Consider the following 17,895-nt stretch of genomic DNA (forward strand, 5'->3'; position numbering starts at 1 on the left):
ATCTGTACCCATTGAGAAAACAGCTGGAATCCCAACACCCGTAACATCTGTACCACCACTGGGAACACAGCTGGAATCCCAACACCCGTAACATCTGTACCACCACTGGGAACACAGCTGGAATTCCAACACCCAGAGCATCTGCACCAACACTGGGAAAACAGCTGGAATCCCAACACCTGGAACATTTGCACCAACAGTGAGAAAACAGCTGGAATGTTAACACCGAGAACACCTGCACCAACTGGGAAAACAGCTAGAATTCCAACATCCAGAACATCTGTACCAATGCTGGGAAAATAGCTGGAATTCCAACACCTGGAACATCTGCAAGCATAGTGATCGCCCCTCTTTGAGCGGGTCCAGTCGGAGCAGGGCCCCCCGAATTACCCCCATACGGACTGAGATCGCCCCTCTCTGAGCGGGTCCAGTCAGAGCAGGGACCCCCTGAATCTCCCCCAGACGGACCGAGATAGCGCCTCTCTGAGCGGATTCAGTCGGAGCAGGGACCCCTTGAATCACCCTCAGATGGACTGAGATTACCCCTCTCTGAGCGGGTCCAGTCGGAGCAGGGACTCACTGAATCACCACCAGACGTACCGAGATGGCCCCTCTCTGAGCGCGGTCCAGTCGGAGCGATGCGTCTGTCCGGTTTGTTGCCCCTTCAGGCCCTTTGGGCGGCCCTGTCTCTCACTGCGCAGCACTTCCCGTCCTGGGGTCACTACGACCTGTGTAAGGCCCAGCTTCACTGGGACCAGGCCATGAGTTGGGATTACATGGCCTGCCAGCCCGAGGCCGCCCTGCTCACCAGGTCACTGAAGGTCAGCTTGGATCCCTCCGACAGTACGTGTGGAGAGACCCCCGAGATGTACTGCACGCTGGTGAGTAGAAGCCTTTCTGAGACAGCATCTGTTATGTGTCGCGCTGTGAATGGACGCTCACTGAACGGCCTTTATCAAAGTGAATTCCATCCAAATTCCTACATTTGCTTCATCGAGTGCAAAAGCAAGGGAGTCATGGTGAACCTTTATGCATCATTGGTTAGGCCCCAGCTGGAGTATTGTATCCAATTCTGGGCACCACACTTTAGGAAGGATGACAAGGCCTTGGAGAGGGTGCAGAGGAATTTTAATGGAATGTTTCCAGGGATGAAGGACTTCAGTTATGTGAAGAGACTGGAGAAGCTGGGATTGTTCTCCTCAGAGTAGAGAAGGTTAAGGGGAGATTTGATGAGGTGTTTAAAATCATGAAGGGTTTTGAAAGAGTAAATAAGGAGACAATGTTTCCAGTGGCAGGAGAGCCGGTAACCAGAGGACACAGATTTCAGATAATTGGCAAAAAAGCCAAGGGGGGAGATGAGGAGAATGTTTTAATGCAGCGAGTTTTTATGATCTGGAATGTGCTGCCTGAAAGGAAGGTGGAAGCAGATTCAATAATAACATTCAAAAGGGAATTGGATAAATACTGGGAAAGGAGAAATGTACAGGGCTATGGGGAAGGAGCAGGAGAGTGGGACTAACTGGACAGCTCTGAGCCAGTGGCAGAGACAGACGATATCACGGAGGTGAAAGTAGGCGGGCTTGGTGAAGGAGGAGATATGGGGATGGAATAACAGTCTGATAAGTTGCATTTACTGGAACTGTGAGGAGAAGTCAAACTGCTGGGCTGAACAGGAAAGGTCAGGACACGTAAACCATAAAACTCGCTGCTTCCCAGTGTTGCACCAGAAGGGGTGGCAGTGTTTGTAAAATTAGACACGGAAATAGATGTGAGGAGGGAGGTCGAATGTTTATAAACAACCCCTGGAGCTCCTGACCCCTGTGTCTGAGCCCTGCCCAATATCTCCAGTGGGGAATATTTCCCATTGTGTCTGAGCCTTGCCCAATATCTCCAGTGGGGAATATGTCCCACTGTGTCTGACCCCTGCCCAATATCCCCAGTGGGGAATATGTCCCATTGTGTCTGAGCCCTGCCCAATATCTCCAGTGAGGAATATGTCCCATTGTGTCTGAGCCCTGCCCAATATCCCCAGTGGGGAATATGTCCCATTGTGTCTGAGCCCTGCCCAATATCCCCAGTGTGGAATATGTCCTTGAGATGTAAATTCAAGCCTCTTTCTAAATATTAATGATGCTCTTGTTGAGTGAATCATCTCCTCAGGATAATTGGTTCCTACATCATTGTTCGAGGGGAAACACCTGGTTTAATAATCAGCCATATGTTTCAGCAATAATTGAAAATGTATAATTTATTGCAGAACATGCAGTTCATAAGAGGGAATTATTCTCCAGCTCAATTAGTAATCTGTTATAAAAATAATACGAGTCTTTGAGGTAAACTTCCAGCTGTCCCATATCGCACTGTGGGAGCTGTGTGTGAAACAGGGCCCGGACCCAGTGAGACCACACTAGATGTTACTGTCTCAGTTTTACACCTCAGGACGTCCCAAAGCGCTTCACAGACAATTGAGGACTTTTTGAAATCGCAATCATTTTTTCTTTCACCGATAAAAACGCGGCTGAATTTATTGGCCTTTTTTTAATATGTAACAATTTTTGACAGGTGTACTCGCTCCTTCTTTCCAGATGTGTCCCGACTTCTGAACTTGTGTTCCCTGATTGTGTGTTGACTGTGAGTGGGTGAGTTGAGACAGAAAGACTCCAGGGTGAGAATGTATTCAGACTGTGGCTGTAACCTTGGTGCAAAGACACGAATTCCTGGTCATAAACTGTTGTGATCGAATTGGGCATGGTGGTGCAGGGCTTCTGTGACTGGACCAGTAATCCACAGAACTGCAATTCCAATCCCTCCATGGGCTTTGAGACTGGGCAGAGGGAGATACTGCCGGTCCTGCTGGGAGACTCAGTCCCAGGCACATCCTTCAGTTTTTTATTTGTTCCTGAGATGTGGGCATCGCTGGCAAGACCAGCATTTATTGCCCATCCCTAATTGCCCTTGTGAAGGTGGTGATGAGCTGTCTTCTTGAACCGCTGTAGTCTGTGTGTTGAAGATTCTCCCACAGTGCTGTTAGGGAGGGAGTTCAGGATTTTGACCCAGTGACAATGAAGGAACATTGAATATATTTCCCAATCAGGATGCGGTGTAACTTGGAGGGGAACATGGAGGTGGTGGTGTTCCCATGGAGACCATGGGTTTGTGAGGTGCTATCGAAGAAGCCTTGGTGAGTTGCTGCAGTGCACCTTGTAGATGGTAAACACTGCAGCCACGGTACGCCGGTGGTGGAGGGAGTGAATGTTTAAGGTGGTGGATGGGCTGCTTTGTCCGGGATGGTGTGAAGCTTCTTGCGTATTGTTGGAGCTGCACTCATCCAGGCAATTGGAGAGTATTCCATCACCCGCCTGACTTGTGCCTTGTAGGTGGTGGAAAGGCTTTGGGGAGTCAGGAGGTGAGACACTCGCTGAGAATACTTGCCTCTGACCTGCTCTTGTACCACAGTATTTATGTGGCTGGTCCAGTTAAGTTTCTGGTCAATGGCGATCCCCAGGATGCTGATAGTGGGGGATCCGACAATGGTAACGCCGTTGAATGTCATGGAGAGGTAGTTGGACTCGGGCTTGTTGGAGATAATCATTGCCTTCCACTTGTGGACCACAAATGTTATTTGCCACTTCGGTGTTGCCGGACTGGGAAACAACGTCGGTGAGTGAGCACAGGGGCGATGGGGGAACAGGACTTGTGTGTGTTAGGACACGGGCAGCACAGGTTTGGATGAGCTGAAATTTACGGAGAGTGGAAGATGGGAGTCCGGCCAGGAGAACATTGGAATGGTCGAGTCTGGAGGGAACAAAGTATGGATGAGGGTTTCAGCAGTAGATGTGCTGAGGCAGGGGCGGAGACGGGCGATGTTACCGAGGTGGAAATAGGTGGCCTTGGTGATCGAGTGGATACGATTGTTTGTTTTAGTTCTTCTCGACCAAAAGGCATCAGTTAATGCTCATCGATCTCCATGTTAGAAATAGAATCTCCCGCTGGTCTGTAATCCCCAATTTGATTCATCTCTGGCACCAGCTCAAAGTATTCGCCTCCAATTCCACTTCAGTGCCGATTTGTTCATTGATTTGAGTGTTTCTCGTGCTGCAAAGCAAAACTCACAGTGTCTGAGCACAAACTGAGGGAGAGGCACATCTGGAATACTACGGGCAGAGTGGGCTCCTCATTGTAGGGGAGAGATGGGACACAGTGACACAGTGTGACCGGGGGTGAGGGGGTGAGGGGGTGAGGGGAGAGAGAGATGGGGCACTTCTTCACCCAGAGAGTGGTGAACCTGTGGAATTCTCGACTACAGAAAGTTGTTGAGGCCAATTCACTAAATATATTCAAAAAGGAGTTAGATGAAGTCCTTACTACTAGGGGGATCAAGGGGTATGGCGAGAAAGCAGGAATGGGGTACTGAAGTTGCATGTTCAGCCATGAACTCATTGAATGGCGGTGCAGGCTAGAAGGGCCGAATGGCCTACTCCTGCACCTATTTTCTATGTTTCTATGTTTCTATGACACGGGGCACAGTGACACAGTGTGACCAGGGGTGAGGGGGTGAGGGACTGTGTTATGAGGTTAGCTCGAACAGTCAAATTAAAGGGAGAATCGTCTCCACTTCTGTAGAAACACAGTCTGTGCCTTGCTCGGGTAAAATTCTGACAGCTAATTATTTCTGAATCCGATCACCAATTCTGGAAATCCCAGCGAGTGGTGACAGCTGGTGAATGTTAACGTGGAGTTTCTGGGTAATTTCTGTAAGCTGAGTTTGAACTGATTGTAAACTGGTGCCTGGGGATTGTGTCTGATCCTCTCGGGATTGTTAACATCTGTATCCGTTCCCCTGCCAGCTGTTCACACACTCTCACAGCACAGCAGGAGGCCATTCAGCCCATCGTGCCTGTGCCGGCTCTTTGAGAGAGTGATCCAATTAGTCCCACTCCCTGCTCTTTCCCCATAGCCTTGCAAATTTATCCTTTTTCCCAAATTTATTAAGTATATTTTTCCCTGTTTTAAGGGAGTTTAGTTGAAGCAGGTTCAAACAGCTCCTCAAAGAATGGGTACAGGCACGATGGGCCGAATTGCCTTCTGTGCTGTGAGATTCTGTGATATTTCCCCTGTTTTAAGGGAGTTTATTTTCAGCAGATGCGAGCAGCAGATGGGATTTCAGTCTGAACGAACCAAACATTCTCTTTGTAATATCGCAGTCCATTCTATTGGGTCTGGGACTAAACCTTTATTACTCAGACGGGAAATCGAGGGTTTGGGAGAGGCCGACAGGAAGTGGATTAAACCTGAGGCCATAGACTTTATCCCCATGAATCCGCCCCCTGCCCAATATCTCACTCACTGCCCACTGTCCCCAGTAAACCGGCTGCACATTAAACTTTCCCAGTCTCTTGATTCCTGGATCAGAGCTCCCTCACTGCGCTGCTCTCTGACAATGTTCCACTCACTTTAGCAGCTCAGACAGGAGAATGCTTGAAGAATGATTTACTGTTGTTGTGGCACTGACTAACTGACCCCTGAACCTGTCACCAGTGGATGGATTTTTCTATCGAGCAGTTTGAATGATGAGGAGTCTCGGTTCCATCTCCTGTTATTCTCTGTTACCCATTCTCTGTATTGACCACGTGCAAATTTCATTATAAACACAGATAGAGGCAGACAGGCAAGGTCGAGGGTTCAAGTCCCACTCCAGACACTTGAGCACAAAACCCAGGCCAAGACTCCCAGTGCAGTACTGGGGGAGTGCTGCACTGTTGGAGGGGCAGTACTGAGGGAGCGCTTCCCTGTCAGAGGGGCAGTACTGAGGGAGTGCTCCACTGTCGGAGGGTCAGTACTGAGGGAGCGCTTCCCTGTCAGAGGGGCAGTACTGAGGGAATGCTCCACTGTCGGAGGGTCAGTACTGAGGGAGCGCTTCCCTGTCGGAGGGTCAGTACTGAGGGAGCGCTGCACTGTCGGAGGGGCAGTAGTGAGGGAGTGCTACACTGTCAGAGGGTCAGTACTGAGGGAGCGCTTTCCTGTCAGAGGGGCAGTACTGAGGGAATGCTCCACTGTCGGAGGGTCAGTACTGAGGGAGCGCTTCCCTGTCGGAGGGTCAGTACTGAGGGAGCGCTGCACTGTCGGAGGGGCAGTAGTGAGGGAGTGCTACACTGTCAGAGGGTCAGTACTGAGGGAGCACTACATTGTTGGAGGGGCAGTACTGAGGGAGCGCTGCACTGTCAGAGGGTCAGTACTGAGGGAGCACTACATTGTCGGAGGGTCACTACTGAGGGAGTGCTGCACTGTCAGAGGGTCAGTACTGAGGGAGCACTACCTTGTCGGAGGGTCACTACTGAGGAAGTGCTGCACTGTCAGAGGGTCAGTACTGAGGGAGCACTAAATTGTCGGAGTGGCAGTACTAAGGGAGCGCTGCACTGTTGGAGGGGCAATACTGAGGGAGCACTGCACTGTCGGAGGGACAGTACTGAGGGAGCGCTGCACTGTCGGAGGGGCAGTACTGAGGGAGCGCTGCACTACTCTCATCCTGAGATAGTCAATGGCGCTTTAGAATTCAGTCTTTGCTCTCTCTTTCTCTCCTCTCTCTTTCTCACTCTTGCTCCCTCCTCCCCTCCCACATTACACGGGCTCATTCACCAGAAACACCCTGTTGCCGAATTTGCCCTCCGACCGAAAGGGGGCGCACTCACTGAGCGAGACGATTTTCCCCGCCCCAATCCATGGAGTGGAGAGTTGAGCGAAATTCAGCTCTTTGTAGATTGTTTTTGTTGCGGGCGGTGCAGTCAGTTTGCGGCGGGGTGGAAGTGCGTGGGGAGCGGGGCGGACGGCGGTATATGTCTGCGAGCTCCTGTTTTATTTCCCACCCCCAGGAACCTGCTGACTGACGGAGCTGAAATGAGCCTGGGATTAAAGTGTTTGTTTAAATCTGGTTTGACAGACAGTCGGTGGGTTCCCTGAACACCTGCTCACAGCCCTGAGTCTCCGTGAGGCTCGGGCACTGGGGACATTAGTTTGGGGAGAAGGCCCTTTATTGGGGACCTTTCATTAGAAGGAGGTCACCCATTGGGGACGGACGGTTTAAAATTGGAAGCTGGGTGTTTAATGAACGATGGCTGTGGTCTATAAGGGCCGATCGACACAGGCCGGTCAATAATGTGGGATTACACCACAGCTGGTTGAAGATTTGCTGCAGATTCTCAATCTTTCCCCAGTCTGGTTTCTTTCTCTGAAACCTCCCTCTGGTCTTCTCATTGCTGAAATGTTTAGACACAAACACCAGGTGCAGAGTTCTGGGTTTCATTAACTTGAACAAACATTCATTTCTGCCGGCTCACTGTTCTTTATAATTAAATTCCAAAGTGTAGAATCCCATCGAGCTCCCTGGCAAGATGTTGACTTAAAACCGCCGTTCCTTTATTAAATTAATTCTGGGGATGTGAGCATCGCTGACATGGCCGGCATTTATTGCCCATCCCCAGGTGCCCTGAGAAGGTGGGGGTGGGCCGCCTTCTTGATCCGCTGGGAGCGGGTTTGATACAAACTGAGTGTCTCGCTCGGCCAGTTCAGAGGGTCATTACTAGTCAACCACGTTGGTGTGGGCCTGGAGTCACATATAGGCCCGGGCAGGATACAGAGGCAGGTTTCCTTCCCTAAAGGACATTACTGAACCAGTTGGGCTTCACGGCAATCTCCCTGAGCTGTGGGCCGTGGGGAGAGGACCCTCTCCCTGACCCACTGTGGGCCGTGGGGAGATGGACCCTCTCCCTGACCCACTGTGGGCCGTGGGGAGAGGACCCTCTCCCTGACCCACTGTGGGCCGTAGGGAGAGGACCCTCTCCCTGACCCACTGTGGGCCATGGGGAGATGGAGCCTCTTCCTGACCCACTGTGGGCCGTGGGGAGAGGACCCTCTCCCTGACCCACTGTGGGCTGTGGGGAGAGGACCCTCTCCCTGACCCACTGTGGGCCGTGGGGAGAGGACCCTCTCTCTGACCCACTGTGGGCCGTGGGGAGATGGATGATACCAGAAATGAGAGGGTATACATATCAGGAAAGGATGAACAGGCTGGGTCACTTTTCTCTTGAAAAGAGAATGCTGAGGGGTGATCTAATAGAGGTCTTTGAAATTATGAAAGGTTTTGATAGAGTGGATACAGAGAGAACCAAGAAATCCAATCGGGAATTCAGAAGAAACGTCTGTACCCAAAGAGTGGTGAGAATGTGGAACGTGCTACCACAGGGAGTGGTTAAAGCAAATAGTGTAGATGCAGTTAAGACGGGGCGGGGAGGGGTGAGGGTGGCTAGACAAGCGTATGAGGGAGACGGGAATAGAGGGTTGTGGATAGATTTAGATGAGGAAAGACGGGAGGAGGCTCGAGTGGAGCATAAACACCGACATGGAATGGTTGGGCCGAATGGCCTGTTTCTGTGCCGTATATTCTATGTAATCCTATATGTAATCCTATGTAATCTTTCAGCTCAGTACTGGCCCACTAAATACTGCTAATTGAGCAACTCTGCTCGAACATTAACTCCAACAAAGGGCCTGATTACTGGGTGATGGGAAGTGACAGCAATCTGCGGGATTGTACTTTATGGAGCCACTAACTTCTGCACTCAATAATACACTAATTAACATAATTAACCAGGGGACTGAACCGTGCTGATCGCGAGTGGTTTAGTTGGTGATAACGACAGGCTCTTCGTCACACCACACAGTGTAAATCCGAGACAGCAACACTTAAAGCCTGAAATAAATGTCAAGGGGTGTGTGGATTTGTAGAAGGAACAATGATTCATAAGATGCTCCGTTTATGCTCCAGTGTTGCAAGAGCAGTTTCTGTAATACATGATCCTTATATTGAAATATCTTCCCTTCCCGCATTGATGCAGCCACACACAGCAGGAGCCCGTTGTGTCTCTCTCTCCCTGGGCTGTATGGTGATGTTTAATTCTTCTCTTCTTCTTTGGCTGTCCCCCGGAGTCGAGGATGACTTGCTTCCACATTAAAATGAGTTCTAAGGTGACTGATGAGACCAATGTGGGATCCACAGTCTCTGTCACAGGTGGGGTAGATGGTGGTTAGAGGGACGGGTGGGTGGGGTGCTTGGGTTGTCGTACGTTCCTTCTGCTGTTTGTACTTGGCTTCCGCATCCTCCCGGCAAAGAGACTCGATGTGTTCGTCGCCTTCTCGGATGCTTCTCCTCCATTTTGAGCGGTCTGGATCCAAAGATCCAAGACGCGGCCACTCACAACAACATCGAGCAGACAATAGGGGTGCTCAAGCAGCGTTTCCGAAGCCTGGACCGCTCTGGAGGCAGCCTTCAATACTTCCCTCAACAGGTGTCGCTATTCATTGTGGTGTGCTGCATGTTGCACAACTTGGCCATCATGAGGGCCCAGGCCTTACCAGCGGGAAGTGCAGCCCCAACTCAGGAGGAGGAGAAAGAGGAACAGGAGCCTGGCGAGGCCCCGACTGGCCAGCCAAAGGAGGAGGTGCAGCAGCCACGGAGGAGACACCCTGGCACTGCTGCCGATGCAAGGGCCACATGTCAGCGGCTCATCATACATCGGTTCTCCAACAACACAACACAACCCCTGACCAGCAACCAATAAACATTTAACAACAGCCCCTTGAAACACCATAACACACAATTAACCTCAACAATAGCTGTACACAGGCCCCTGCCATTTGTCATTCCTCAACAGTATCCATGTGCCATATTAGGCACATACACTTACAACAATAGCAGGCCTCAAAAACTGCAACCAGATTGTGACAAACATATTTGCAGGATGAGGCCTTCTGTCCATTGTGGCTAAAGTTTTTATTGAGACTAGCTCTGGCATTTGCTACCCCTTACCTGAACCCCCTCCCACACCTCCTGCTCCTCCTCAATGTTGCCCCACTGCCTGCAGCAAGGCTGCGTGTGTGTAACACAGACACTACAGATGGCCGAGTAGGATACATTGGACCAGCTCTGGGCCTGGAAGGCCCGGCTGCGGACTGCACCACCTCAGCATCGGCGGCGGCAGTCTAGGTTGGCTGGTGTGTAGACCGCGGCAGGTGGAAAGGCAGAGTGGCAGTGGTGGGAGCCAGAATGCTGTCATCTTGAGCAAAGACAACAAGTTCCATTTCCCACGGCCCATTGCCACTCCCCCAGGGCGGAACCTCAGCATCCGGAGCAATATGCGGGAGCGCGGATTACTGGCCTGCTTCGGCACCGTTACCTCCCCGTTGGATTTTGGGGAACAGACAGGATGGCAGCAGTTAGTGTTTGCATGGCATCACTCTGTGACTGACTCAGAGCAGCCTGAGTCTCAAACGCAGCGTTCTGAGAGTTGTTGCCACAATCATTGACAGCATCACATCACAAAGACCTTGCGTGGCTTGGGTCTGTGATGCGATAGCTGCTGCCACATCAACCATGGCACGCGCTCTCCCCTCTGCGACTCCACTGTCGCTGGTTGAGTCCATCTCCCTCTGTAAATGGGCAAGGATGGGTTCATTGAACTGCTGAGAGGCAGGGACAATGCTTGAGGCGGTCTCCCCCAACCTCAGGGCAAGTGTATCCATGCTCTGCGGGACCTTCTCCAATGCACCCATTGGCTCGCGGTGCATTTGCATGCACTCTCTGGACATAGCCTCCAAGTCCAGGTCCACGTCTGACTGTCTCTGAGCAGGACAGATGGGTCGACTCACTGTCCGGGGAGATGGCCCCCGAGCTTCCCCTCGCTCTGGGCGCTGCAGGCCACTGGATTCAGGAGCCTCAGGCTCTTCAAAGCCCAGGAATGTTGGTCCTTCCACCACGGTGGTGTCCCCACTCGATGCAACTGATGGAGGGTCCCGCACAGGCACCACACTTTCCTCACCTTCCTCATCATCTTCCCCGTCAGTTGAAGTGGACAGCGTTTACTGTCAAGGGTCAAGGATCTCACAGAAATGCCAAAGGGCATTCACATACCGTCATGGTCCACAGTGTGTGCTGCTTCTCCGGCCACTACCGCACCAACTGGTGTGCCCATGGGGATGGACACTCGCTCCTCCACGTCACTGAGGGCTTGTATGTCAGGCTCCCCTCTACTGCTGCTCTCTCCTGTTGTGAGCCAGTTTCACCTGTAGTAAGAAGCACAAGAAGGTGTGAGTGAGTGTGCAGCTCATCGTGTGCCACATGTGCCTTCCATAGTTGAATAGTTGCTGCTGTGTGGATGTGTGTAAACGTGCATTTGAATCTGCGTGGCTGCTCACAGTGCATGTGTGAACGGTGGGATGAGGTGAGAAGGGCCTCAGATTATGGTTGAGGCTGAAGTCTTGTGAAAGGGTAGTGTGAGGAGGGGTGAGGCTGAGTAGGGAACCAGAAGGTGAGCGAGGTTTGGATGGGCCGGGCATGGCTGGTGAACTGAGCCTGAACCTTTATGGTGCCTTCACCAACAAAGACCACGGCCTGGGACACACAGTGACGGAGCAGTCGGAGGTCAGTTGTAGCGCTGGGGCACGGTGCTGTTAATTATGTCCCGAGGACACGGCAATTCAGGAGCACGTCACATCTGCACCGTTCCATTATTCATTTATACTTTACACAGCTTTAGGATTGTGGTACTAATGTTACCCCATTCCTTCTACATCGAGTATTAAAAATAACCAATCCAATATGCGGCTTTAGTCACTGCCTTTAGTCGATGCTGTGACAATTGTAGATTCATTAATCTCTATGATCTCTGTATATTGCCGCGCTCTCCATCTTTATCACACGCATTAGTTTTATTGATTGCTGCAACAGCCACTTTCTGATTATTTGGAAAAAGATGTCGGGCTGATTCTATGTTGCCGATGTCAGGCAGAGTCCCAGTGTGTCCGATCCACAGGATGCACTGCAGCAACTCGCCAAGGCTTCTTCAGCAGCACCTCCCAAACCTGCCACCTCCAGCACCTAGAAGGACGAGGGCAGCAGGTGCCTGGGAACACCATCACCTCCAAGTTCCCCTCGAGTCACACAGTGTCCCGGCTTAGAATCACAGCATCATAGAATGATACAGCAAAGAAGGAGTCCATTCGGCCCATCGTGCCTGTGCTGGCTCTTTGAAAGTGTTACCCAATTCACCCCACTCCCTGCTCTTTCACAACAGCCCTGTAAATCTTTCCCCTTCAAGTATTTCTCCAATTCCCGATTGAATCTGCTGCCATCGCCCTTTCAGGCAGCGCCTTCCAGATCACAACATGTGGAGCTGCCGCTGTGTCCATCGCTGCTTCATCGCGGAAGGTCAATGACCTGAAGTGACCCCGAGGGAGCCCTGCCACCTCCGACTGCTCCCTCACAAACCAGCCTGAGGTAAAGCATCATTAGGCCCACAGGCTGGGCGAGGGTCCGACACACAGAGCCCAGGGGTAAGGCCTGAGCACAAATAAGGGATTGTTTTAACAATAGACGATAAAAAGACAAGTTCCCGTCAATCATTCCGCCCACAAAATTTTTGTCGTTTCTCTCTCTCCAACCCAAACAGACAGCTGCAGTGAGACTCATTTTCCCATCTCTAGAGGTCAGAGGTCGGAGATTCTTTCACTGAACATGAACTTTGGAAAATCTAAACAAAGAAGACGTCCAAAATGTCGTCATGTCAGAAATCTGTCCAAATGTCAGCTCCCTGGTCTCCTTGCAGTCCATTTTATTTTGCTCAAAACGATTCCCAAGGATGATTGGGGGACTGAGAGGATCTAACTATGGGGAAAGGCTGAACAGGCTGGGGCTCATTCCTGGTCCCAGGGATGGGGGACTTCAGTTACAGGGAGAGACTGGAGAAGCTGGGATTGTTCTCCTTACAGCAGAGAAGGTTAAGGGGAGATTTAATACAGGTGTTCATGGTCATGAGGGGTTTAGACAGAGTAGATAGAGAGAAACTGTTCCCATTGACGGAAGGCTCGTGAACCAGAGGACACATATTTAAGGTGATTGACAAAAGAACCAAAGGCGACTTGAGGAAAATTGTTTTTGCGCAGCGAGTGGTTAGGATCTGGAAAGCACTGCCTGAAAGGGTGGTGGAGGCAGAGCCCAGCGGGAGAATTGTGTCCAATTCTGGGCACCACACTTTAGGAAGGATGTCAAGGCCTTGGAGAGGGAGCAGACGAGATTTACTGGAATGGTCCCAGAGATGAGGGACTTCAGTTATGTGGAGACTCTGGAGAAACTGGGATTTTCTCCTCAGAGCAGAGAAGGTTAAGGGGAGATGAGGAGACCCCACTTTCTACCTTCTGACACTCTGAATAGCTGCCCTTTACCCCTACTCTCTGCTGAAGCCAGCGAGCTATCCATTCTGCTACTGGCTCCCTGACTCTGCATTCTCTGACCTTATTCATTAGTCTATTATGTGGTCCCTTATCGAAGCTCTTTTGGAAATCTGGATAAATTACATCGACTGCATTACCCTTGTCTGCTCTCTCTGTTACCTCTTCAGAGAATGCAATGAGGTTGGTCAAGCAAGACTTTCCCTTTTGAACTCCATGCTGACTATTCATTATTATACTTTTGCTCTCTAAATATTCTTCTATATTCTCCTTTAGTAAGGATTCCATTATTTCTCCTACCACCGATATTAAGTTGACGGGTTTACAGTTCTCTGGACATGTTCTATCTCCCTTCTTAAATATAAGTATTATGTTAGCTATCTTCCAGTCCTCGGGACACCTTTTTCGAACTAATTATTAAATATGTGCCTCTGCTATTTCTTCCCCAAATTCATTTAAAAAGCACAAAGTGTTCCGTCCACACCTGGGGTTTTCTTTAACCCGTGCTGTACCTGCCCTGGGCGTGTTTGATGGTACAGTGTAGAGGGAGCTTTACTCTGCATCTAACCCATGCTGTACGTGCCCTGGGAGTGTTTGATGGGACAGTGTAGAGCAGCGAACCCGGGGACTGGGAGAAATTTAGAACTCAGCAGAGGAGGACAAAGGGTTTGATTAGGGCAGGGAAAATGGAGTACGAGAAGAAGCTTGCAGGGAACATTAAGATAGATTGCAAAAATTTCTGTCGATATGTAAAGAGAAAAAGGTTAGTAAAGACAAACGTATGTCCCCTGCAGTCAGAATCAGAGGAAGTCATAACGGGGAACAAAGAAATGGCGGACCAATTGAACAAGTACTTTGGTTCAGTATTCACTAAGGAGGACACAAACAACTTTCCGGATATAAAAGGGGTCAGAGGGACGAGTAAGGAGGAGGAACTGAGGGAAATCCTTATTAGTCGGGAAATTGTGTTGGGGAAATTGATGGGATTGAAGGCCGATAAATCCCCAGGGCCTGATGGGGATCAAGGGGTATGGCAAGAAAGCAGGAATGGGATACTGAAGTTGCATGTTCAGCCATGAACTCATTGAATGGCGGTGCAGGCTAGAAGGGCCGAATGGCCTACTCCTGCACCTATTTTCTATGTCTATGACTATGTCTAAGGAGGTGGCCTTGGAAATAGCGGGTGCATTGACAGTCACATTCCATTGACTCTGGATCAGTTCCTATCGAGTGGAGGGTAGCCAATGTAACCCCACTTTTTAAAAAAGGAGGGCGGGAGAAAAAAGGGAATTATAGACCGGTCAGCCTGACATCGGTAGTGGGTAAAATGATGGAATCAATTATTAAGGATGTCACAGCAGTGCATTTGGAAAGAGGTGACATGATAGATCCAAGTCAGCATGGATTTGTGAAAGGGAAATCATGCTTGACAAATCTTCTGGAATTTTTAGAGGATGTTTCCAGTAGAGTGGACAAGGGAGAACCATTTGATGTGGTATATTTGGACTTTCAGAAGGCTTTCGATAAGGTCCCACACAAGAGATTAATGTGCAAAGTTAAAGCACATGGGATTGGGGGTAGTGTGCTGACATGGATTGAGAACTGGTTGTCAGACAGGAAGCAACAAGTAGGAGTAAATGGGGACTTTTCAGAATGGCAGGCAGTGACTAGTGGGGTACCGCAAGGTTCTTTGCTGGGGCCCAGCTGTATACACAGTATATTAATGATTTAGACGAGGGGATTAAATGTAGTATCTCCAAATTTGCGGATGACACTAAGTTGGGTGGCAGTGTGAGCTGCGAGGAGGATGCTATGAGGCTGCAGAGCGACTTGGATAGGTTAGGTGAGTGGGCAAATGCATGGCAGATGAAGTATAATGTGGATAAATGTGAGGTTATCCACTTTGGTGGTAAAAACAGAGAGACAGACTATTATCTGAATGGTGACAGATTAGGAAAAGGGGAGGTGCAACGAGACCTGGGTGTCATGGTACATCAGTCATTGAAGGTTGGCATGCAGGTACAGCAGGTCGTTAAGAAAGCAAATGGCATGTTGGCCTTCATAGCGAGGGGATTTGAGTACAGGGGCAGGGAGGTGTTGCTACAGTTGTACAGGGCCTTGGTGAGGCCACACCTGGAGTATTGTGTACAGTTTTGGTCTCCTAACCTGAGGAAGGACATTCTTGCTATTGAGGGAGTGCAGCGAAGGTTCACCAGACTGATTCCCGGGATAGCGAGACTGATCTATCAAGAAAGACTGGATCAACTGGGCTTGTATTCACTGGAGTTCAGAAGAATGAGAGGGGACCTCATAGAAATGTTTAAAATTCTGACAGGGTTAGACAGGTTAGATGCAGGAAGAATGTTCCCAATGTTGAGGAAGTCCAGAACCAGGGGACACAGTCTAAGGATAAGGGGTAAGCCATTTAGGACCGAGATGAGGAGAAACCTCTTCACCCAGAGAGTGGTGAACCTGTGGAATTCTCTGCCACAGAAAGTTGTTGAGGCCAATTCACTAAATATATTCAAAAAGGAGTTAGATGAAGTCCTTACTACTAGGGGGATCAAGCGGTATGGTGAGAAAGCAGGAATGGGGTACTGAAGTTGCATGTTCAGCCATGAACTCATTGAATGGCGGTGCAGGCTCGAAGGGCCGAATGGTCTACTCCTGCACCTATTTTCTATGTTTCTATGTTTCTATCACACTCACTCACTCAAACACATAACCTGTGTTGTTCCGTCTCTGTTTCCAGGAGAACCCGTACATGTGCAACAACGAGTGTGATGCTCACACGCCCGAGCTCGCACACCCGCCCGAGCTGATGCTGGATGATGAGGGGCGGATTCCCAACACTTTTTGGCAAAGCGTCTCCTGGAGGAGTTTCCCCGAGCCCCTCCTGATCAATATCACTCTGTCCTGGGGCAAGACCATCGAGCTGACCGAGGACATAGTCATCACCTTTGAGTCGGGCCGGCCGGAGCAGATGGTCCTGGAGAAGTCTCTGGACCACGGCCGGACGTGGCAACCCTACCAGTTCTACACGGCCGACTGCCTCACCTCCTTCGGGATGGAGCCGAGAAGCGCCCGGGATCTGAGCCCGGCCTCGGTGCTGGATATCATCTGCACGGAGGAGTACTCCAGGGGCTACGTGTGGAAGGTGGACAAGATGGTCCGCTTCGAGATCCAGGAGCGTTTTGCCCTGTTCGGGGGGCCCGGTCTCCGCGACATGGCGTCGCTGTACGGCCAGCTGGACACCACCAAGGACCTGAGGGACTTCTTCACCCTGACCGACCTGCGGGTCAGGCTGCTCCGGCCGGCCACTGGGGCCACCAGTGTTGACCAGCACAACCTCTCCAAATACTTCTACGCCATCTCCAACCTGGACATTCGCGGCCGGTGAGAGCTCCTCGCTCCTTCTGGCCAGAGTCGCAGACCCCACACTTCACACCCAGGGGGCGCCGTGTCAGGCCAACATCTGGGGCACTCACATGGCCAACATCTGGGGGTAACACACGGGGCCAACATCTGGATGGGCACTCACAGGGTCAACATTGGGGGACACTCACAGGGCCAACATCTGGGGGTAAAGCATGGGGCCAACATCTGGGGGCTGTCAACGGGACAACATCTGGGGGACACTCTATCAAGGCCAACATCTGGGGCACTCTATCAAGGCAACAACTGGGGAACTCGATCAGGGCCAACATCTGGGGGATATTCTCAGTCTATCATCTTGGTGATACTCCATCAGGGTAAATATCTGGTGTTCCCTATCAGAGTTAACATTTGGGATACTCTTTCAGGGATAACATCTGGCATGGCACTCAATCAGTTATTATCTGGAGGGCACGATATCGGAGTTAACATCTGGCACACAATCTCAATGAACATCTGAAGGTCAGTCTATCAGGGCCAACATCTAATTACGAGGAGAGATTACATAAACTAGGATTGTGTTCCCGAGAATTTAGAAGGTGTTTTGATAAGTTTTCAAGATATTAAGGGGAACTGAAAGGTTAGATAGAGAGAAACTATTTCCCTGGTTGGGGATTCTTGGAGTAGGGGCATAATCTATAAATTAGAGCCAGACCTTTCAGGGGTCAAATTAGGAAACACTTCTACACACAAAGGTTGGTAGAAGTTTGGAATTCTCTTCCACAAACGGCAGTTGATGTTAGATCAATTGTTAATTTTAAATCTGAGATTAATAGATTTTATTAGCCAATGGTATTGAGGGATATGGGGCAAAGGCAGGTGAATGGAGTTCGATCACAGATCAGCCATGTTCCCATTGAATGGCGGAGCAGGCTCGAGGGGCCGAATGGCCTCCTTCTTTTCCTATGTGAGCGCTGGGTAACTGGGGATGTTTGACGTGATCCAGAGAGTGAGAAGATCACACAACACAGGGGGAGGCCATTCAGACCATCGGGCCTGTGCCGGCACTTTGAAAGAGATATCCAATTAGTCCCACTCCCAGCTCTTTTCCCATAGCCCTGCAAATATTTCCCTTGAAGTATTTATCCAATTCCCTTCTGAAAGTTCCGATTGAATCTGCTCCCACCGCCCTTTCAGGCAGCGCATTCCAGATCAAACTCTCCTTATCTCCCCTCTGGGTCT

The 17,895-nt window shown here is 50.3% G+C and overlaps 1 protein-coding gene across 1 annotated transcript in view; it reads left to right on the forward strand.

The window, feature by feature from the left end:
* The first annotated feature begins 565 nt into the window (after positions 1–565).
* Positions 566–17,895, forward strand: part of LOC139266950 (netrin-G1-like) — a 36,694-nt gene continuing 19,364 nt past the window's right edge. The window contains exons 1-2 of the mRNA XM_070884589.1: positions 566–881; positions 16,031–16,674. Of these exons, the coding sequence (XP_070740690.1) occupies positions 639–881; positions 16,031–16,674 (887 nt within the window). The 5' untranslated portion in view covers positions 566–638. The remainder of the gene's footprint in view (positions 882–16,030; positions 16,675–17,895) is intronic.

This window comes from Pristiophorus japonicus, chromosome 7 (assembly GCF_044704955.1).
Source record: "Pristiophorus japonicus isolate sPriJap1 chromosome 7, sPriJap1.hap1, whole genome shotgun sequence".
Lineage (NCBI taxonomy): Eukaryota > Metazoa > Chordata > Chondrichthyes > Pristiophoridae > Pristiophorus > Pristiophorus japonicus.